Source organism: Dermacentor silvarum, chromosome 1, assembly GCF_013339745.2.
Source record: "Dermacentor silvarum isolate Dsil-2018 chromosome 1, BIME_Dsil_1.4, whole genome shotgun sequence".
Classification (NCBI taxonomy): Eukaryota; Metazoa; Arthropoda; class Arachnida; order Ixodida; family Ixodidae; genus Dermacentor; species Dermacentor silvarum.
In genome coordinates this window covers 130,790,350-130,809,592 of record NC_051154.1, presented here as the reverse complement: position 1 = coordinate 130,809,592, position 19,243 = coordinate 130,790,350, and the positions used below count along the sequence as shown (strand labels likewise).

Below are 19,243 nucleotides of genomic sequence, written 5' to 3'. Positions count from 1 at the left end.
CGCACAGGTTCTCGCTGCAACGCGAACTAAACGTCGAAAGCACCGCGCATATGAAGCTACCGGCACTCGGCGCATGCACTTTGAACCCATCGCAGATCGCTTTGAATATGAGGCCCCCGCTAGCGCACACTTCGGTCACATCGCAGATCGCAGCGCCCCCACCGTCTCCGTCGCCTCCTCCCCGTGCCTCGCGCGCGAACGAAGACTGCTCGCGCTTCCGGTCGCCTTCCTCTCTCGCGTGCGCGAGATTAAGCGGTGGTTGCCGGCTCACCCTCGCAAGCTTTCACTCTCACACACGGTACAAGGCGCGCGGCGACGGTTTTATCGCCGTTGGACTTTATACGGAACCTCACGGCGACGGTAAAATGCACTTGGAGTGTCTATATAATTGCTATCGCAATAAGATACGCCGTGACTCCGTCATTTGTGTATTGGTCTCAAATACAGTGCTGAAGAGTAGAATCTAAGGTTATGCAGCACATATCAGCATCTACAAAATTAGAGAACGAGATATGCATCACAAAAATAAAAAAAAGGAACGCTCGACGCGAGAAATTATCCGCCCAATCAAACCGGCGAAAGTTTATATAGTAAAATATATTCACAGAAAAACGCCAAGATTTCGGGTGGAAATAAAAATTAAAACCGCTCACCCCTATATACAGATCCATAACAGAAGTAACATTTTTACATTTTTACAACTTAGAGGGGCACTGAAACAGTTTTTGAATACGGTATCTGTAACCGACGCTGCCATGAACATGCGAGCCAAGCATTATTTCGCTGCATGCAGCAGGGAGCCCACAATCTCACATAAAATATCGCGATAAATCTCAATTGTCACATACGTCCCTTGCATATGTACGTAACACTGCCATTCTTTTCCTGGCCAACCTCACCTAACAACACTTTGTGCCCAAAAGTCTACCGAACATCTAATTACTACGCGAGGTGTGACCGCCATTATTTTGGATTCACAGCGGATACGCACATTTGTACTGCGCTGGTGGCCACTGGCGTAGCCGGAAATATTGTTCCGGGAGGAAGGGGGGGGGGGGGGGGGGGGCTCACGTTGCAGCGCGGCCTCCTCCTTATAGAATTCGTCGAGGGATCAAATACGTGAATAATGACTACATTGCCACTGTCAATGCCATTTTATAGTAGATGCGCTACAAACGAATTATTGAATGCTACGTACTGTCAAGTATGTATTTTTTCGTACCAGAATATACTTGTATGTCCTAAAAATTGTGGCAGAAATAACTGATACCAGTGCTTCCGCGCTTTTTTTTTGTCTGTTTAGTAAGTAAAGAAAATACCACACGAACTTTAGAACTATATCAGTTCGAAACCAGCAAAGCAGTGCACGCAGCTGATATGAAAAACGTAAAGGCCATGAAATGAACAAGTTGAGGACAAATATTTTGATGAATCTTTGTCACCCAAGAACGTTGTTTACATTTTTGTACATATGCAAAGGCCAGGGAAAAACTTCAATGACCCGGTCCTTCGTTGCAAAAGATTGCGCAGGAGCAGCTGTCACCGGTCGTGTATTGTAATTACACCGATATTATAATCGCAACAGTGAGTACATATAAAAAGCAGGACTTCTGCAAAATATACATTCGAAATGCGAAGATAGAATGGAATATACAAATACGAAGATACAACTTGATAAAGGGCAAGAAAGTGTCGCTGAAAACAAAGTTCAGTGCTTGTATACACAAAACCTCGCAACAAGATATTTAAATATACTTATAAGTATCCGATAAATCTACGTATTTAACCAAACGTCCCTGTACGCGTATATAATGCGTCAAACAAGACAAATAAAGTGTTGCGCAGTCACAGATAGTAAACTACGCATAGAAAGAGAGACCATCCAGGCAAGAACAAAACTGTAATTGCACAAATCGTGATATGTACTTGGGCCATGCGGCGGTCGCGACAGCACCATATGGGTAGAATAATAGAGGAATAATGCAAAAATCAGTACGACAATGTGTAATTTAACTGCCTGCAGAGCGGCAACAAATATTCTGCACCCAAAATTAAAGAAGGGTATTGCTCCGGTTCAAAAAAGAAATAAAAGGAGGTAGCTAATAACGAAATAAAAGGCCAAACGAAAGCCACAGATGATGCGGCAAGTTGAACTACCCAATATTCGATTGTGTTTGTTGGGAAGGTCGGTCAAAATTGGTTATTGATGTCCTCGTAATTTTCGTATTCGCTTGATATTTTTTGATCATGATGCTAACTATTAGAATAAACGGCGAAATTTTCTGCGGTTTTAAGAACTAATGAACAGTCATACGTTTTCATAATTACGAGTTTTATGGACCGAGAAGGAACATCGCTTTTTACTTGCATTGATTTTTGCTGCTTCGCTATCCAAAGGACAAACTTCACGCGGCGGGGAAGTTGCCGACGTCTGTGTGGGCGTATAGAAGCGCCAGCCTAAGCATGCGTTTCTCCGACATTGTAGAGCGCAAGTAGTTTTTTTAGTAATCTCATGTTCACAAATATTCTCTCTGCGCTGACAGTGGTCACTGGAAGGGTGACTAGAATCTGCAGCAGTTTGTACACATTTACATAGAACCTGCAGTCGTAATGAGAGAGGGCGTCTATTCCGGTGCTAAAACCTAAAAACACCCCTTGGTTGTCGTTGGCGTCCTTGTTTAAGTACCTTGCACGAACAGTAAGCTGTTCGATTCGAGCAATATTCGTCGTTCCGTCAGCAAGTATGGAGAAGCAGTCTACAGCGTTTACTTGCATCAAGGCTTTCTTTGATAATGTCACCACAAATTACTATAATTTGGTTTTGTACATCTGGGTTAAAATACGAGGCGCTACTGAGACAACTTTCCAAATGGTTCTTCAGATATGAATTTCCACAATCAGCTCGCATGCGAAAAAGCGCTCTGAAAACACCAGTATTTTCAGCGGGGGCTTTGCTTAAATCTATAGGACCACTGTCCCTATGGCCACGGAAAGCCAGACTTGGTCACCCGCAAAAAAAGAACTGCCTCAATAATAGGCCGTTGAGATTATTCTGTTTTCTCTTATTTTATTTTGCCTGCGTTGGTCCAGCTAATCGATCACATTGGTCGCGCTTCCTGAATATGTTTGGAGAAAATTATTAGCTGTCAGCTGACAGTCACGGTGATATTTAGTATTTTCGTGTGTGTGGAAGATTGCGAGTGCATGCTTCCATTTCTGCAACGGCTTGGACCCGAGGGCTCCAGTGCGCACATGTTGGCCCAAGTTTATAAGAACACTAAACCCATAAAGTTCCAGAATTGAAAATCTAAAGCACGTCTTTGAAAATGTCAGTGCACCTTTTTCGCGTCAAAAGTTTATGAGAACTTTATACCCATAAAGTTTCGAATTGAAATCCATGCGCTCCGTATAGATTCCGCGGCCGCTGCGAGATGCCGCAATGCGCCCGCTCGCTTGAAAGTTTGTGCTTGGATGGGGCTCCTTACGTTATGTGACTCCAGGTGCAAGGGCATTGCCACGAAATCCAGCACGAGTTCGCAATGTTCGTGCCCGAATGCCTTTTCGAGCGTGTAAAAGACATTGTAGACAAAATCCAAAATGATTTCCGGAGCCGGCGGTTGTTTTGGTCGGCGGTGCATGCCAGCATGAAAAAATTTTGGGGGAGGGGCTGAAGCCGCATCAGCCCTGCTCCCCCCCCCCCCTTCCCCGGCCATTCCACTGCTGGTGTCACTCCAATACGGCGGCTGCGAGGTTTTGCGCAACCGACGTATCTATATATCACACTGAGAGGAGACGCGCCTTGGCATGCCTCTTTGTCGCCGGCTGGAGCACGCTATTGGAGCCTCCGGCCAAGTGTGACTTCCCATGCTTCGAGCGGCATGGCCTTTCTCAATCCAACAGCTGTTCCAGACACCGGCACGCAGCGTGTGGAGCTTTCAGGGCCGCCGGATGTAACGGGCATATTCGCTGCGGACCTACTGGGCACAACGACCATGCACGCCGATGGAGCGGGCTGCGCACTGCACGCTATTTTAGCGGACTTCCGCGCTACAAAAATGTCCGCCTAAACATTCTCGCGCAATAGCTCCTTTGTTTTCTCTGATGTCTTCCCGTTCCTTTATTGTTATTTGCATGCTCCGTCGTTGCTCGGCACGTCATGGTGCGTCCTGGCCGGAAAGCTGCAGTGAGCGTGACTGAGCACCATGCACGTCCGCGACCAACTCACTCCGTGCAGATAGGAAACCCGCGATTACATCGATTACGACTCGCTGTTACCCACACTCGCCGGTATCTTCTCAAAAGTGGACGTGAACGCAGCCCCTAGTGCTGCATACGTCTGACTTGGGGCGCAGATTAATTGTGAGCAATATGAGAGAGAACAGCGAATTGGTATGTGAGGAATGATTACTCCTGATGTGGATTCGACTCTGACATTCTAACATATTATGTAACAGGTATCTTTCCCGTTAACGTTTAATCTCGTTGAATAATTATATGTGGGGCATGCATAAAAATGTATGGAAGAGCGTTGCTTACAGGCAACGCGCCATAACAAATGTTTTTTTTTTTTTTTTGCTGAGTTTTGGTATTGAGTACGAAGTTTCTGGCTAAATGTATTCGGCCAGTACTGATTGACAGGCAACAAGCGTCATTTGTTGGTTTAGAACATGAACACAGGACGAGAAAGAAATTTGGCACGCGAATATGCTCTCTTTGAAACCAAGGTGAGAGGAGATAGACGGATGAAAGATCTCCGGCTGCAGCGGTATCACAAACGTATGTGAAGCAAATGCAATGTACAGATATGGTTCGTATATATATATAGATTTGACGAGAGCTGTCTGCACAAGTTCGAACGATACCATAGGTGGCTTTAGGTGAAGACCGCTTTCGGTTTTCTGCCTGGTGTTGCTTCCCTATTGCTGAAAAAATTTCCGCATAGCATTTTTCGGTTTGGTTGATTATGCTTGTGCTCGGAGTATTTTGCACATTTCGGTGGAAAATAAACACTTTTTCCGGGTTCTTAAAGGGCGAAGCCTAGCCAAAGCCTTTTGCGAGCAATTAGTTTTTTTTTTTTTTTTTCATTTCACAATTGCTCGAGGGTGTACAGATGTCGAACGTGAATGACGCGCTGTGAAGGTAATTTTAGAGCCCCCGCAGTTTCGCTTGCACGAACTTGACGCAAGCGGATCGAGTCAGGTTCACCTCGCCCGACCCAAACCGCGTTGACACGCATCTTGCAATGGTGAGATAGGCGATCGAACTCCACACCTCGTCTCGTCTCGACCCTCGTACGGCGCGACCCGCTAGCGTTTATACACAACCCCGACACCGCGGCATTTTGGCTCGACAAGCCGACTCAACCCTACTTTATCGGGTCCTGCTCGCTCAGATGTGCGACAGAAGTGTGTGTACTTATGTACAAGCGTATCGTCCATGTTCAGCGTGTCTGTGTGCACTAGTGCGAGCGTGTGTTGTGCAGATGTGATTACTGCATGTACAGTATAGTGCGCATTCGCAGCACACTTACCCTATATACTCGATCGACGGCGCACACGTAGCTCCATTTTATTATTGCATCGTCGCCTCTCTTGCTCTCCCATAACCGCCTTATACCTCATGCTTTGAATAGAAGATCACGGAGGCAGTAATTGGCTGTTTATTCCAAATAGCACAATAAACAGCTACACCGTTGCTTGTCCTATATTTTGTCTTGTTATGGAGATGTTCTTGCTCTCAAGTCACCGCTTAATGTTCTCGACTTTATATTATTATGGGGAATGTATGTGCCCCTTCCTCATTTATATTGTTTGAGGTACCTTGTTGTGACTTAGTCGATGCAGAAGTTGCTGGCTTCCCTTTTTCTCTTTATTTCATTTTGTTTTCATCAACGCAAATCTAATCTCGCTGAATTAAGGCAGCCTGCTTTTGTCAATCACGTTTTTCTCGGGATCATTTTTAATGCGTTATCATTCGTACTTCAGGCACTTTCCGGGGGCTAAGTATGTATGTGTATTGTATGTATGTACGTATCTATAACCGTTTTCCCGATTGCCTGAGTGACTGGGTAGTGAGTGGTTGAATGGGTAGCCCATCTGACTGCTTTGTTGAGGTAACAGAGTTCGGAACCAACCATCGGACCAACTTGGGTCACTGAGCATGTGGCAATGTGTGAATACGTGCCCGTCATCAACGAGTCTCTATCACGCCGATCACTGTAGACGCGGGACTATGTATGTACCGCTGTTCTCGAGGAAAGTCTTTTACGGCGACCGAGAGTAGTACCGGGTACGTGCTGGTCTTCAATATCAATCTTTCATCCCAAATTGGGTCACTAGATACGCGCTAGTAGGTGTTTGCAAAGAACGCCTTTGACGCCAACTCGGTATGTGCCACTGGGAATCTGCCGCTCTACAATGACCAAAAAGATCCCTTAAATTGGCCGATGCTGAGCGGAATCGAACTCGCGCCACAAGGCTTCCTCAAGGACAGAAACCTGATGCATTAGCCGGCTGCGCCACAAGTACTATGTGCGGCTTTGTAATGAACGCCTTTTACGCTAACGCTTTAGTGAGCTGCGCCATGAATGCACTGGCTATGTGCCGCTCTTCAATGAAGCTCTCGCCAACTCGAGTCACTGACTACGTGACACTGATCGAGTGTGTGGCAAACGAGGGAACAATTCTCAGCGTTCGCAGGCACCGACGCGCCACGCTTCTCGTCTCGCATTTTTTTTTTATCGCTAGAAACGGGCAAATTTAGGAGGCAAGGTACTGCGCGCCTAAATATGCATTCTCTTCGTTTAGTATGGGGCGTTAATGTTGGTGTACGCGTTCAATGACGCATCATATCGTTTGGCGTGCGTATGCTTTTCCACACGATAGCGGCAGCGTTCCCCTTGCGCCCAGTTGCAAGCTACGCATTTGGTGCCGCAGCACAGCGTCGCCCCCCCTTTCCCTCCCTCTCATACGCCCACGGCTTTCGCTCGACGGAAGAAGTGGCGTTTGCTCTCCGCAGTGCGTTTGCTCTCCGTGAAAGCACGCGTCCCCAGCGTGCTTTCACTCGCACATACGGGGAGCGGCGACGATTTTATCGCCCTTGGAATTTACACGGAACCTCACGACGACGGCGACGCCGACGGCAGAAATCCGCTTGAAGTGTCCATATAATTGCTATCGCAATAATAACGCGAATGGCGAGTCCGTTTCACGCAGCATGTGTTTCTGCTCGCCCGCCACAGAAAAACTGCATTGCGCTTTCATTACGGAGCGACGTATCATGGTCTATAGGTGATAGCAGCGTGTGTAGTATTCAGAGATAACTTGATCCGGCTCAGCCCGATAAGCGGAAAACAAACACTCCTGTCAACCTGATTCGGAACCAAGTGCAGCGGCTCCAGAGCCGACCATCCGGGGAGGATTCCTCACTCTTCGGGCGCAATGTAAGAGGCGATGTACGCCACGTACCGGGGATAAACGTGATGGAATGCAGTGCTCGGTTTCCTCCCCCCCCCCCCACCCCCCCGGTCCCCGCTTTTTTCTCTTTCTTTCCCTTTTTCTTCTTTTTTTGTAGCTTGTAGGAGTTTGTGTATTTACAACTTCCTGCTTGGGCGATATTCGTAGTTCAATTTTTTTCTGTGTGGCGAAATGAATGATTTTCTAAGGATAAGTAACATCTGCCAAAATTTTTTTTCGTCCGAAAATTACGTCTTTTTAGTGGAAAGAGAGCTAGATCGGTATTTATGATAAGTAGTCCTGTACAGTTACGTATGCAGTGTCGCACTTATGTTCCGTGGTGCAGAAGAACCTGAACTGAGTTTTGTGTTTGGACCTATTGTCAATTAAGTACGTGGAGGAGTCTTACACCAATGAATTAGGGCCACACAAAGTGCCTGTATCGTTCAGTTAGTGACACGGATATACGTCAAGTGAACACTCCGTTGCGGCGTTGCTATGTTTATTATTTTTATTGAAATTTTTTCATTAATGAATCTATTTATTTTATCGTCATTATTTGCTTATTTATTTTTTGCATCATAACATAACGAATATCAAGTAGCCGAGCTAACCCGAATCTCTCAGCAACAGAACACAACGTATATATCTTGAGCAAATGCAAGTATGCAGTTCAAGAAAAAACAAATTGTTTTTATTACGAGGTGATATGCGAAATAAATGGTCGTAATACAGTCAGGAACATTTATAGCATGCGTCGCAGCTAGATAGATTCAGGGATTATATCATACAAGTGGTTTTTAGCGATGTTCATGTCACTGCTCACTAGCTGTTCACGTCTCGAAAACCACGCTTCTGGCACATCACCTTGAAGCCGAGCGTCATTATCTGAGGATGCTCGTGGACACAAGTCAAACAGCAGTTGCGCTGCCTTGAACGACGAAACACATCCTGCTGGCTGCCTTTGTTGTGCCTGCGTTATGCTATCGTACGCTCCCCCCAACCTCGTATTCGCAGCACCGGATCTTTCTTGGTATATTTCACAATGCGCTCACCGTCATAGCGAGGAACCCAGTCGTGCACTGTTTTCAATGGATGCGATCATTTATTCAAAAAATGGCCTGTACGTGATGTCGTTCTTTGTTCTTTATTATTATTTATTGCATTGTTTCTCATTGTGGTGATCCTTAGCAATCGGTACTATTTAGGTAAGTTATAAATGAAGTGAATATATACTCGGCAAATGATTTTAGTCTTCTTTTGCTTTTAGTCATTTGCGCGGGCTTTTCATACAATAATTTTGATAAATAGCTATAGATGGTCATGCTGCACAGTTTTCGCTCACCGTTAGCACAAGAATTTGCCATCTGGTGAATAAAGTACGTCGACGCTCAGGTGGTTCTTTTTGCTCCCTTTTTCTTTTATCGCGATAGCGTCACGGGCCCCGCGTCGCAGAAAATCCGGCGTCTGTGTCGTTGTCCGTGCGCGAAAATTTCCGTATATATTTAGATACATGTATATACCACGCCTTGCTCTATGACGTGTGGTATATGCGGGTTATGTTGCCAGACCATTCTATCACTAAAGTTGCTCATACCTTGTCTTACATTCTTGACTAAGTTATTCCTACGAATTTTGATAATGACAGCCCACAAACAAATGTCATGAAACAAAACATCGACAGCGCATTGCGTTTTTGTTAAATCTTCTCAGACTGAAATATTAATACCGCGAAACAATAACAGAAAGCTGAAAATGATTAATTTTTTTTTTTGGCGCGGCTGTGCACTACATACCTCCGGGATCGGCCCACGGAAGAGGCCGCTTTATACCACAACGATCGCCTTCGTGCATAGCGTTCGCCGCCAGCGTTTCCCGGTAAACATTACGGTTACATGAGCTGCAGTTGCCGGGAGGCGTGAGAAGCAGTCGGGGATCTTTGAATGCTATCGCGTTCCACTCTTAAAGGCGTAGCTTAAGCGTCCTCCAAGTTCTTGACCTCCACATTTCGCGATTAAACTTTTATATACTCTGTAGGGTCTGAAACAATTACACTGGCATTTGGCTGCATCTGTTAATTTTTTATCAAAGACAGGGTTCTAGCCGCGGAATTTTAATGCATTGCATGTGTTATTTAAAAATAATGAAAACGTTGCCGACAGACAAGGCTCTTGGGAGACGAAAAGAAAAACAAAAAACAAAAAAGGCTGTACCTGCATAAAGATATTGAGGAAACGTAGTGAAGAAAAAAAAAAAAGAACGAAGCTGATTTTCGATCGAACCTAATCTGCTGAAATTATACCGCAGCGCTGCAGAATTCGCGCGTATAAGTACCTATGTACTTATAGGCATGAGCTGCTAGTGCACTCCCAGACTGCGTGAAAAGGCATCGACTAAATTCTCCTTCTGCGCCGATGCCGTGGTCCAAAGACTATTGGCCCCGGGCATGTGCGTGTTCCTTGCGTCAGTAACCTCGGGCCCCGTCTTTTCTTTTAGCCAATTCGGCTAAGAAGGCGCTCTCTAAAACACCTTCAACATTCATCTCGCGCGATCGACACTTGAATACCATACTGCTTAATTGATTATTCGACGTGCACTTTAAGCCCGGAAAAAGCTGCACAGATGGAGCGGTCTAGACAGGCACAGCTGAAACAAGAATAGCCGCTATAGAACTTTGGTACTTGCCAATGCACAACCTGAGGGTGTGTATACTTGGAATGAAATAGTGGCCTCTAATCTACAGCTGTGCTGACGCGCGGCTCATGGAAGGCACGACACTTGGACATCACGAGTGTTGTTATTCTGTTTTCGCTTGTTCGTTTCTTCCGTCTTCGGAGGTATTTTCTTTAATCGCTGGTTTTTAACACCCCTCAGCAGCTTGCATGCCATGTCTAAGCGAGATTCCGTGCGTTTAGTCCAGTTAAAAAAATACATTTTGTCAAACTTATAGCTATTACGGAAACTATTTGTTACATTGCTTGTCTGATCTTCGGCCCGCAACTCGAATTGTTGCCCTCATGTGGGCTTCATTGAAAACGACTAATTTCGACTCTCTGGTCAACAGATTCTGCAACACGTATAGCGACTGAAATATCGGATATCATCTGTTTTCTATGTCTGTACCGTTAGAAACCCGAATCCTGCGGTCGAGATTTGAGTGCGTGCGCATTTCAATACAGCGCACAACACGGTTATAGTTCGTGATCTGTACGACCTTGCGCGATAATTACGTGCGCGACATATGTGAGAAACTCGATAAGCTTCAGTGAAGATTCAACAAAAACTCGCGATGTTTCGACGTTATTACTGACTTAGCCTCGCGCCAGGCAATGATCTGGAGCCGCCGCCGTTTTGTACATTTAAGGCGAATCCGTGCTATCAGACCCTGGCCTTCGCTAGGTGAAAAAAATCAAAGCGCTTTCTTAGAGAAAGATGGTTGAACGCGAAGCTTTCTCTCATGCAAACTGAATCAAAGTCCAAAGCCAACGACCACGCAACGTACCCAAGAAATGCTGAGCGACCCGATGCGATTTTTATATCATTTGATTGCTTGTTTAGTATTGTATTTTTTTAACGTTGAAGTTGAATGAAGACACATTTCGTTAAGTTGCATAGCCTTTATTTTAGATCATGTAGCCGTTGATTACACGCACACACTCACACTTTCACGGACGACTTATACAGTTGCACAGTATTGCCTTGTGATCGCTGTGGCAGACGGTCTGAGGCTCTGCCGTTGCCGATACACGGGATCGGCCTTACGGGCACGATCTTGCTCGCGCTTACGTTCGCGGTACGGCAGCCTCTTCTGCCGTGCGCTGCACGCGCGGTGCACCCATTGTGGCAGCCGGGAACGCATCGCGTGACGCGCGTAATGCAATGCAGATATATACAGTTCATCTGGGTAGCGTGGCGTTGCAGTTCCCATTCTTATCGGTACAACTGCGAATGTAAACTGTAGCGTTCTAGGATACGTATGTCGTGCGCCGTTGTCCCATTGTGCAAGTTGGCTTTCCTGCATTGCGTTTTCGGCACTCACGGACGAATCAGTGAGACATGGAAAGCTTTGCTTTAAAACGGGAACAACGGTGAAAGTCGCGTATGAGAAAGAAATGGCAAGGGGGGGGGGGGGGGGGGTACAATTCACTCAGCAGCAACGCCCGATTGGCTACTGTCGACTCGATAATCGTCATACGACCGAGCTGCAGCTTCAATGCGGCCGTGTCCAGGGCCCTTACTCACAAACATTTCACGTGGATTCCATGACTCATTATTGCTGCAGCGATCACCTTGTTATTGCGCCGAACGCGTGCATGTGTGGCGGTCGCGAACGAACGTCAGCCACCGGTGAAGCACCCTTGGGTAAGAGGAACCTGGTGGCTATGGGTCGAAGTGTTCGTACGCGTGTTCTGCTGTTGGCTGGAAGCCATAGCTATCAATAAGCCCGATAGCACGATTGTCTGGAATCTGCTATTACAAACAGTTCTGGCGTAATAACTTTGAAAATGCAGGCCCTGGGCCCGCATTCAGAAAAAAGCTCTTTAGCGAAGGTAGAGGGCCAACACAAATGAGCACTTGGGAAAGAAACATTTCTTCAGTTCGACACCAGGGCCCGTATTCACAAAAAAACTCTTACGCAAGAATTATGTGTAGAAAAAAAAAAAAACTGGAGATCGACAACGCTCATGTAGGAATGTATGTGAAGGGAAGCTTTAGTGAAGCTCATAACTAAATGCTAACAACTAACGGCAGTGCGTACAATTAAGTTTGCTTTCATCGTATGAAACGCGTAATCTCCGGCAGTGTTTATGTTTATCCACCACAGCGGTCACAACTTCAATATCGTGCAATTTTTATGTTTAGGCTGTACACCGCTCACAAGCTATATGCTGAAATGCAAACACCAAATATCAGGCGACGACAGGCGTTTGCACGGAGAAGTGTATACACGACACAAACGTAGCCGCATTTAAGGATTCTGTGCCTCTTGCGTCACAATGTCACATACCCATCGTGGAGGATTGGCCACGAATGGACACACGCCCAGTGGCACATACATAATGATATGCAGTGGCTAAAATCAACGGATCCGCTGAATATATTACACCATTCTATCAAGAGGTCGGTGTGCAGAGATACGTGAGGTTTTATGTAGGAAATTGTTATCATTATTATTACGCAGAACAGAGATGCGCTTCCTGTCATATGCGTTCTCGTTCAGTATACAGGGGTTATACTGTAATCCCGTTCGCTGGTACCTGCATTCTGCGCACATATAACCTTCGTATATATGCCCACAAATATACCCGCCGAGATGCCGACCGACCTATAGCAGCAGCAACAGCAGCCAAGCCAAACGCGGGAGGGCAGGTAAAGAAAGTACTGCTTTACGATCTTAGCGAAGGCGACCAGCCTTAGGCAAAGAGCACATTGAGCAATAAAGGCGTTACGAGTTCGGCCCCGGATATTCTCCTCAACGCGGAGCATTGGGCTGCATTGCGTTATATATGCGCTATAGCACGGGCGTGGGACGCTCGCTGCAAAATGTGTCACATTTCACGAACACGTCCGTATATATATATATATATATATATATATATATATATATATATATATATATATATAGTCTCGTGTACAATGAAGGCTTCGTGCATGATGTGAAACAAATACGGAGCGATGACGACGTAGTTAAGTGCCCTTCGAAGTGCACGATTAACTGTAGCAGCTATGCATGCATGCGATGTGTTCTTACACGTCACGGTGCCATATATTCCGGGTCTTTTCTTATTTTAACGTTAACAGAAATTTTGAAAATCGGCTGTGCCATTTAACACAAATCTACTTATTGAGCTGGAATACTCGAAGATGTATACATTAGTTGCACTGCAAATCAACACACGTAATTGACTACTTAACGTAATTCCACTAACTAACTTTTCAGGAAGTTTACTGTATAGCGCACATATTCCAATACTTGAATTGAATTCAACCCTTCCCACGCGTCTACATATAAAAAAATGATGCCCATGATATCACAGGGCACATCCCCTTGGAACGAATTGAGTGAGATAAACGCAGTCACACTTGCCGCAGAAATTCATTTTGTTCCGCTTACTTAATAATAATAATAATAATAAAAACGGCTTTTTATGCATTGAAGCTCAAAAGTTACTGGAATATAAATGCATTTCGTCGGAAACATTGGAAAAGCATATCTCGAAACGGGTGTCTTCTTCAGAATGCATACAAAGGGGATATGACTATAAAATTCACCGACTACAGTTCTTAAATTGCGACATGAGGCGTAAAGTAATTAACTTAACGGTAATAGCAAATAATTGTTCATTATTCAAATATTCACTTTCTTTTTTTCCCGCAAATAACGTCTGCCTCTGAGAGTAATCTAGATCAAGAAGTAGAATTGCGCTAAAACGTCACGGGTGATTTTTTTTTTTAAATCATGTTAACGATAAAACAAAGCATCCATGCGACCAGCATGTAAGACCTCACTTCTGGTGGAGCCCAACAGGACAAACGCTCACTGTAGCGCCCCATGAGGCGCCGTGGTTATCTGCTTGCGGCCTCTGCTTGCGACCCAATTATGGGCCTTGCGAGTGCAGACCCACCTGAGCGTCCTTGGCCGTCCAGCGCAGCTCCGAGGTGGGGAACGCCGGATGGTGCGACACCAATTGGAACTTCTGGCCGCACACATGGCTCATCTTGAGCTCGACGCATTGCAGAAACTCGCTTATGATGTCGTAGGGGTTGCGGCATGCCAAGGGCTGTGGCTTCGTGGGACGCACGCACAGGATAGGGTACACGTAGCAGCGCTCGCGGGGCTCTGGGAACCGCACCTTCACATAGATCATGGTTCCCTCAGTCTCCTCCGGGATGTGGTAGCCGTACTGCGCCATCAGGTCGGCATTAAAATCACGCATGTGCCAGGCACGCACAGTTGCGAATGAGGCCTCAGTTGGCTACTTCACCGGCCATACACTCAAGAGAGAAGCAATAAAGAACGTAACGAGCTTACACATTTCATAAGCAACCTCATCTGGTACAGACAGACGAATATTGCGAGAACCCACGTCTTCGGTCGTGCATGGTGCGTGGTCACCCTAATCATTAAAACAAGTTTTTGCAATGGTCTATTACGGGTGACCGAACGTTTTTTTCTCATTACATGGATTTTATCGACAAAATAATAAAAGGAAAAGTAATGAAAATTAGAAGCATTCAAAAAATTGGATGAATGAATGAAAAACTATGTTTAGTGAGCTTTTCAGCGCATGCGCTGGATGGAAGTGCGCTAAAACGCTCACTAAATAAAGTTTTTCATTCATTCAATTTTTTTCAATTGGAAACACACACACGCGCGCGCACGCACGCACACATTTGAGTTCATTTGCATAGAGCTCCCGTTGTATTTTAAATCATGTGCGAGTACAGAATTGGAACACCCTACGTCCGTACTGAAATATTATAATACGCCATATAAACGAGAGAAGGATCTTTGTAGGAATCTCTATAGCCAAGGCTAGAGGCCAAGGGTTTTTTCACCGAAACTAGCTGCTCGCATACATCTACATCCGGGTTCAGAATAGACAAAGCCGAACAGCGCGTTGTTCTACCTTTTTTTTTTTTTTTTTTCTCTCGCTGCCTGTCGACACGGAACAGCCTGTCATCGAGCGCCGTTACATGGAATGCAAGCGCGTGTACATGTATGCATTTCCTTTCACTCTTCTGTTACAGACGCCTCGTCGCCAATATTTCAGCACCCGCTGTTTCTGCCCCGTTTTCTTTGCTTGCTTGTGTTCTACATGCGAGTTAGCTAATGTCTCTGAGGAAGAAGTTGAAGAAGCACCGTGCCTGCCCCCTGTTACAATCCGAAAAGGCTGGATGCAACACTGACAGTTTTCGGCGCTTTGAACTCAAAGTCTTGCAATACACAGTATTTTTTTTCCTTAATTAACACTGACCCATCTCTCCTCTTTTCAACTTCTTTTTCTTCCATGAGCTCATCTCCTCTGCTTGTAATATGTTGATATGAATTTCGTCTTTTCAGCTCATTTTTATGGCTTTTCAGATGTCGCCGAAGATGGTTCTTGGTTCCTGCGCGCGTTACGAATCCTGCGGCGATCGTGCGCAGCTTTCGTCAACACAACAGCAGTAACGACGATGTCGACGACAACAGTGAGAACAAAAGCAAGGAAAGAAATACCCGTACATCTTGCGCACGATGTAGTACATAGTGAGCTTGGATTTCTTAACCTCCGTAAAGTTCTACGCGAATAGCTCGTGAATAAGTTTTGTACATCTTTTTTTGTTTTTCTTTTTTGCATGTAGTTCTATCTCGAGCATATGCGCGGGAAGTGTGCGCTCCAAGTAGAGAATTCTCCACATCATAGTCGCTTACGGTGTTTTTCCAGAACTTCTTCAGCCCACGGAAGCTTCCATACGGACAATCGGGGCAAACTTTGAAGGACACTGCTATGACAATTGCGGTCTTCATGCTGTAACGAGGAAAAAGAAAGCAAAATTTAAAGTCTTGAGCACCATTATAGGTCACGAAATAAAGGGACACCATCCGTTGTCAGAAGCAGATGAAATGAATGAATTATTTTACTTCGGAAGAGCTCGTGGCCTAACTGGTGAAACGGAAGTTGGGTTATGGTAATTGGAAGAAGAGGGGTGGCCCTGTGGGTACGGCACCATGAACCCCCTCCTATATGACGGAGAACCTCGCCCCTTGGGCGTACCGCTGGAGCGCCAGCACCATTTTCGTGTATTCGTTGTTTCTGAATGATAAAATCATGTTGAGCCTGACACAAGCGTATAACGGCCTGCAATGATGCATATGTTCTGTATGTCAGTTAGCTGAAGCTGTTGTTAGTGTTAAGTTTTGCGCTTCATGCGACACATCCATGCGACACATATGGCTTACTGTATCGCAAAAACGATATCGCAAATTTGTAAACTGCGCCTAACAATGCATCTAAAGTGAACGAAATTGATGCATTACACTCCGCTGTGAAATATACCGCTAATTTGTTTAGTAGAAACCCTCGTAAACATTGTAACAATATCACGTAAGCTGTAAATTCACATTTGTCCGATTCAGACGTTCTAACAGATGCAGTTTACAGAACTGCGAAAACTGTTTTGATGCAGAGTTACGGATTTGTAAAATTGGAGCTTCAATTTTTTTTAAGCTTACCAACTTTCGACAATCTTTGTAGACACAAAATCGGTGGTTCTAAATCTAAATTACGCTTCCTACATTTTCTAGAATATAACTTTCACATTTAAATCTCAAGTCGGTCTAGTGGTTGTCTCGTGAGAGAATGTTTGCGTTGTACATGTATTTGAAATGGAAAATCGGAAGGAAGGAAAGGCAGGGAGGTTAACCAGTTTAGCACAACCGGTTTGCTACCCTACACTTGGGAGCGGGAGAATGAAAGATGGGGAGGAGAGAGAGCACATAGCACAGCACACACATCGTCAGTCACGGTCCGTCATTCTTGCGTGGTACGTGACATCACTGTCACAGCCGCTTGTCCAAGCCCGTTTCTTTCAAAAATCTAAGCAGTCTTTTCGTCGCCTTCAGCTGCGATGTCTTCTGTCGACGACATGTGAAAATCGTTTACACTGACATTGGTCTATTGTCAAGGTGCGCTAAAACGGATGCCTGGGACTGTCTCTGAACATTATATTCAGGACAGTCGCATGAAATGTGTTCTAACGTCTCCTCGCAAAGACAGGTACTGCAAAGTGCGTTGTCGGCCATTCTAATGAGGAAAAAAAATAAGATTTTGTGAATGCCACCCCTAGCCATAAGCGATAAAGCAGAGTGGCCTCTCTTCGGCGGAGTCCAGTTGGCATACAGAGATGCATCAAAGTGGGCACGTGGAATTGACGATTGCTTTGGTTGGTCTGGCTGCATGGTGTGCACCATAAAGAAAGCGTGATCTCCTGTGCAAGCACTCGAGTCTCCTTGCTGCGTCGGGCCGTGAAAGTGGTATGGCCTCTTCCTGTGTGTCTTCAAGAGCTTCCCGAGCGGCATTATAGGCGTCTTTGTTCCCTATGACGCTGCACTGACTTGGCAGCCACTGAAACATCACGTGGTGTCCTTTCTCATGTGATGTATGGAGTAGGTATCTAGTATCGAATACGAGCTGTACGTATGGCCCGCGACGAAGAGCTGCAAGCACACATTGTAGGGCTGCCTTTGAGTCACTTAATATTGACCATTGTCGAGGTGGTTCCCGATTGACTAAACAAAGTGCAGCGCGCAGAGCAGCTAGTTTCGCAGTTGTCGATGTCATTGGGTGGTCAGCCCTAAAGCTGATGGTAATATCTCTTGGTGGGACAACGACAGCACCGAACGAACACTGGAGGTTTGTGGAACCATCAGTATAAATATGTGCACTGTCCGCATACCTCTCCTGCAAAAGAAGCAGATACAGTTGTTTCAGCACAGACGACGACAGCTCAGATTTCTTCCTGATACACTCAGATGTACAGTCGGGCTAATAAGACACCAAGGGGGTATCGATGGTTTAGATGCAGCGGTGAAGCCCGAGGGAAGCTTGTCGTTGTACTTGACGATAGTTTCAGAGAACGATGCTTGGCGCCTGCCTGAAGGTAGTGTTTCAAAGTGATGATAAGGGGCACGTGCAAAATGTCTGATGAGCGTTCTAAGGACTTCCACCGTGATGTGAGTTTGCATTGGATGGTCCCGAGCAATCGCAATAGTTTCCTCTATTGACGTGCATCTGGGCAAACCAAGGCAAACTCTGAGTGTTGAGCTTGTGCTACCTGCAGAACACGAATATTTGTCTTGCAAGTGTTGCTCAGTACAGGTAGACTGTATCTTAAAAAACCGAGAAAGAGAGCTCTGTAGAGTTTCAGCATTGCGTCTACTGACATCCCCCACGTCTTTCCTGCCAAGTATTAAAACAACTGGGAAGTTGCTGTCACGCGATGTTTCATGTAGGCCACGTGCGGGCTCCAACAGAGGTCTCGGTCAATGATTACGCCAAGAAACCTGTGTGTTCTGACATATGAAATGGTCTGCCCATTGATTGAGATGACATAAGGCCTCAATGGTTTGCGAGTAAATGCCTCTTGCGCATTTTTCTGGTGATATGCTGAGACCTTGTTTACACAAGTAGCTCGCTGTCAAAGTTGCTGCTCTTTGAAGCCGCGCACGTATCTGAAGACGTGTGACTGCCGAAGTCCAGACACAGATGTCGTCTGCGTATATTGAAACCTTGATGGTAGTTGGCAAGTATTCTGCAAGTTCAACAAGAGCGAGGTTTAATAGCGTCGGGCTGAGAGCACCGCCTTGAGGTACGCCCCTGCTGGTATAGCGTTGCGTAGTTGGGCCATCGTCAGTTAACACAAAGAATCATCTTGCAGCCAGGTAACTTGCAATCCACAAAAAGACTCGACCACCTAGGCCAACCTTCGCAAGAGCATCGAGAATGGCTTCATGTAATACGTTACCGTATGCGCCCTTCACATCTAAGAATAAAGCTGCAGATAAACGCTTACGAGACCTTTCGTGCAGAACATACGAAACGAGATCAACTACATTATCGATGGAAGAGCGGTCACGTCGGATACCAGCCATGGAATTCGGATAAATCTTGTAGTGTTCAAGGTACCATTCCAGGCGGCCAAGGATCATCCATTCCATTATCTTTCCTACACAGCTGGCCAGCGCTATTGGGCGGCAAGAGGTGAGTTCGAGTGGGGATTTGCCCTGCTCTAAGAATGACACCAGG

At 45.7% G+C, this 19,243-nt stretch overlaps 2 protein-coding genes across 2 annotated transcripts in view; both read right to left on the bottom strand.

Moving 5' to 3' along the window:
* The window catches only part of LOC119459201 (uncharacterized protein C18orf63-like), a 158,237-nt gene that overhangs the window by 104,541 nt on the left and 34,453 nt on the right, over positions 1 to 19,243 (bottom strand). The gene's annotated exons all lie outside the window — the stretch shown is intronic.
* The window catches only part of LOC119459294 (uncharacterized), a 77,174-nt gene that overhangs the window by 53,807 nt on the left and 4,124 nt on the right, over positions 1 to 19,243 (bottom strand). The window contains exons 2-3 of the mRNA XM_037721129.2: positions 15,871 to 15,967; positions 14,081 to 14,359 (exon numbers count right to left, since the gene is read on the bottom strand). Of these exons, the coding sequence (XP_037577057.2) occupies positions 14,081 to 14,359; positions 15,871 to 15,967 (376 nt within the window). The remainder of the gene's footprint in view (positions 1 to 14,080; positions 14,360 to 15,870; positions 15,968 to 19,243) is intronic.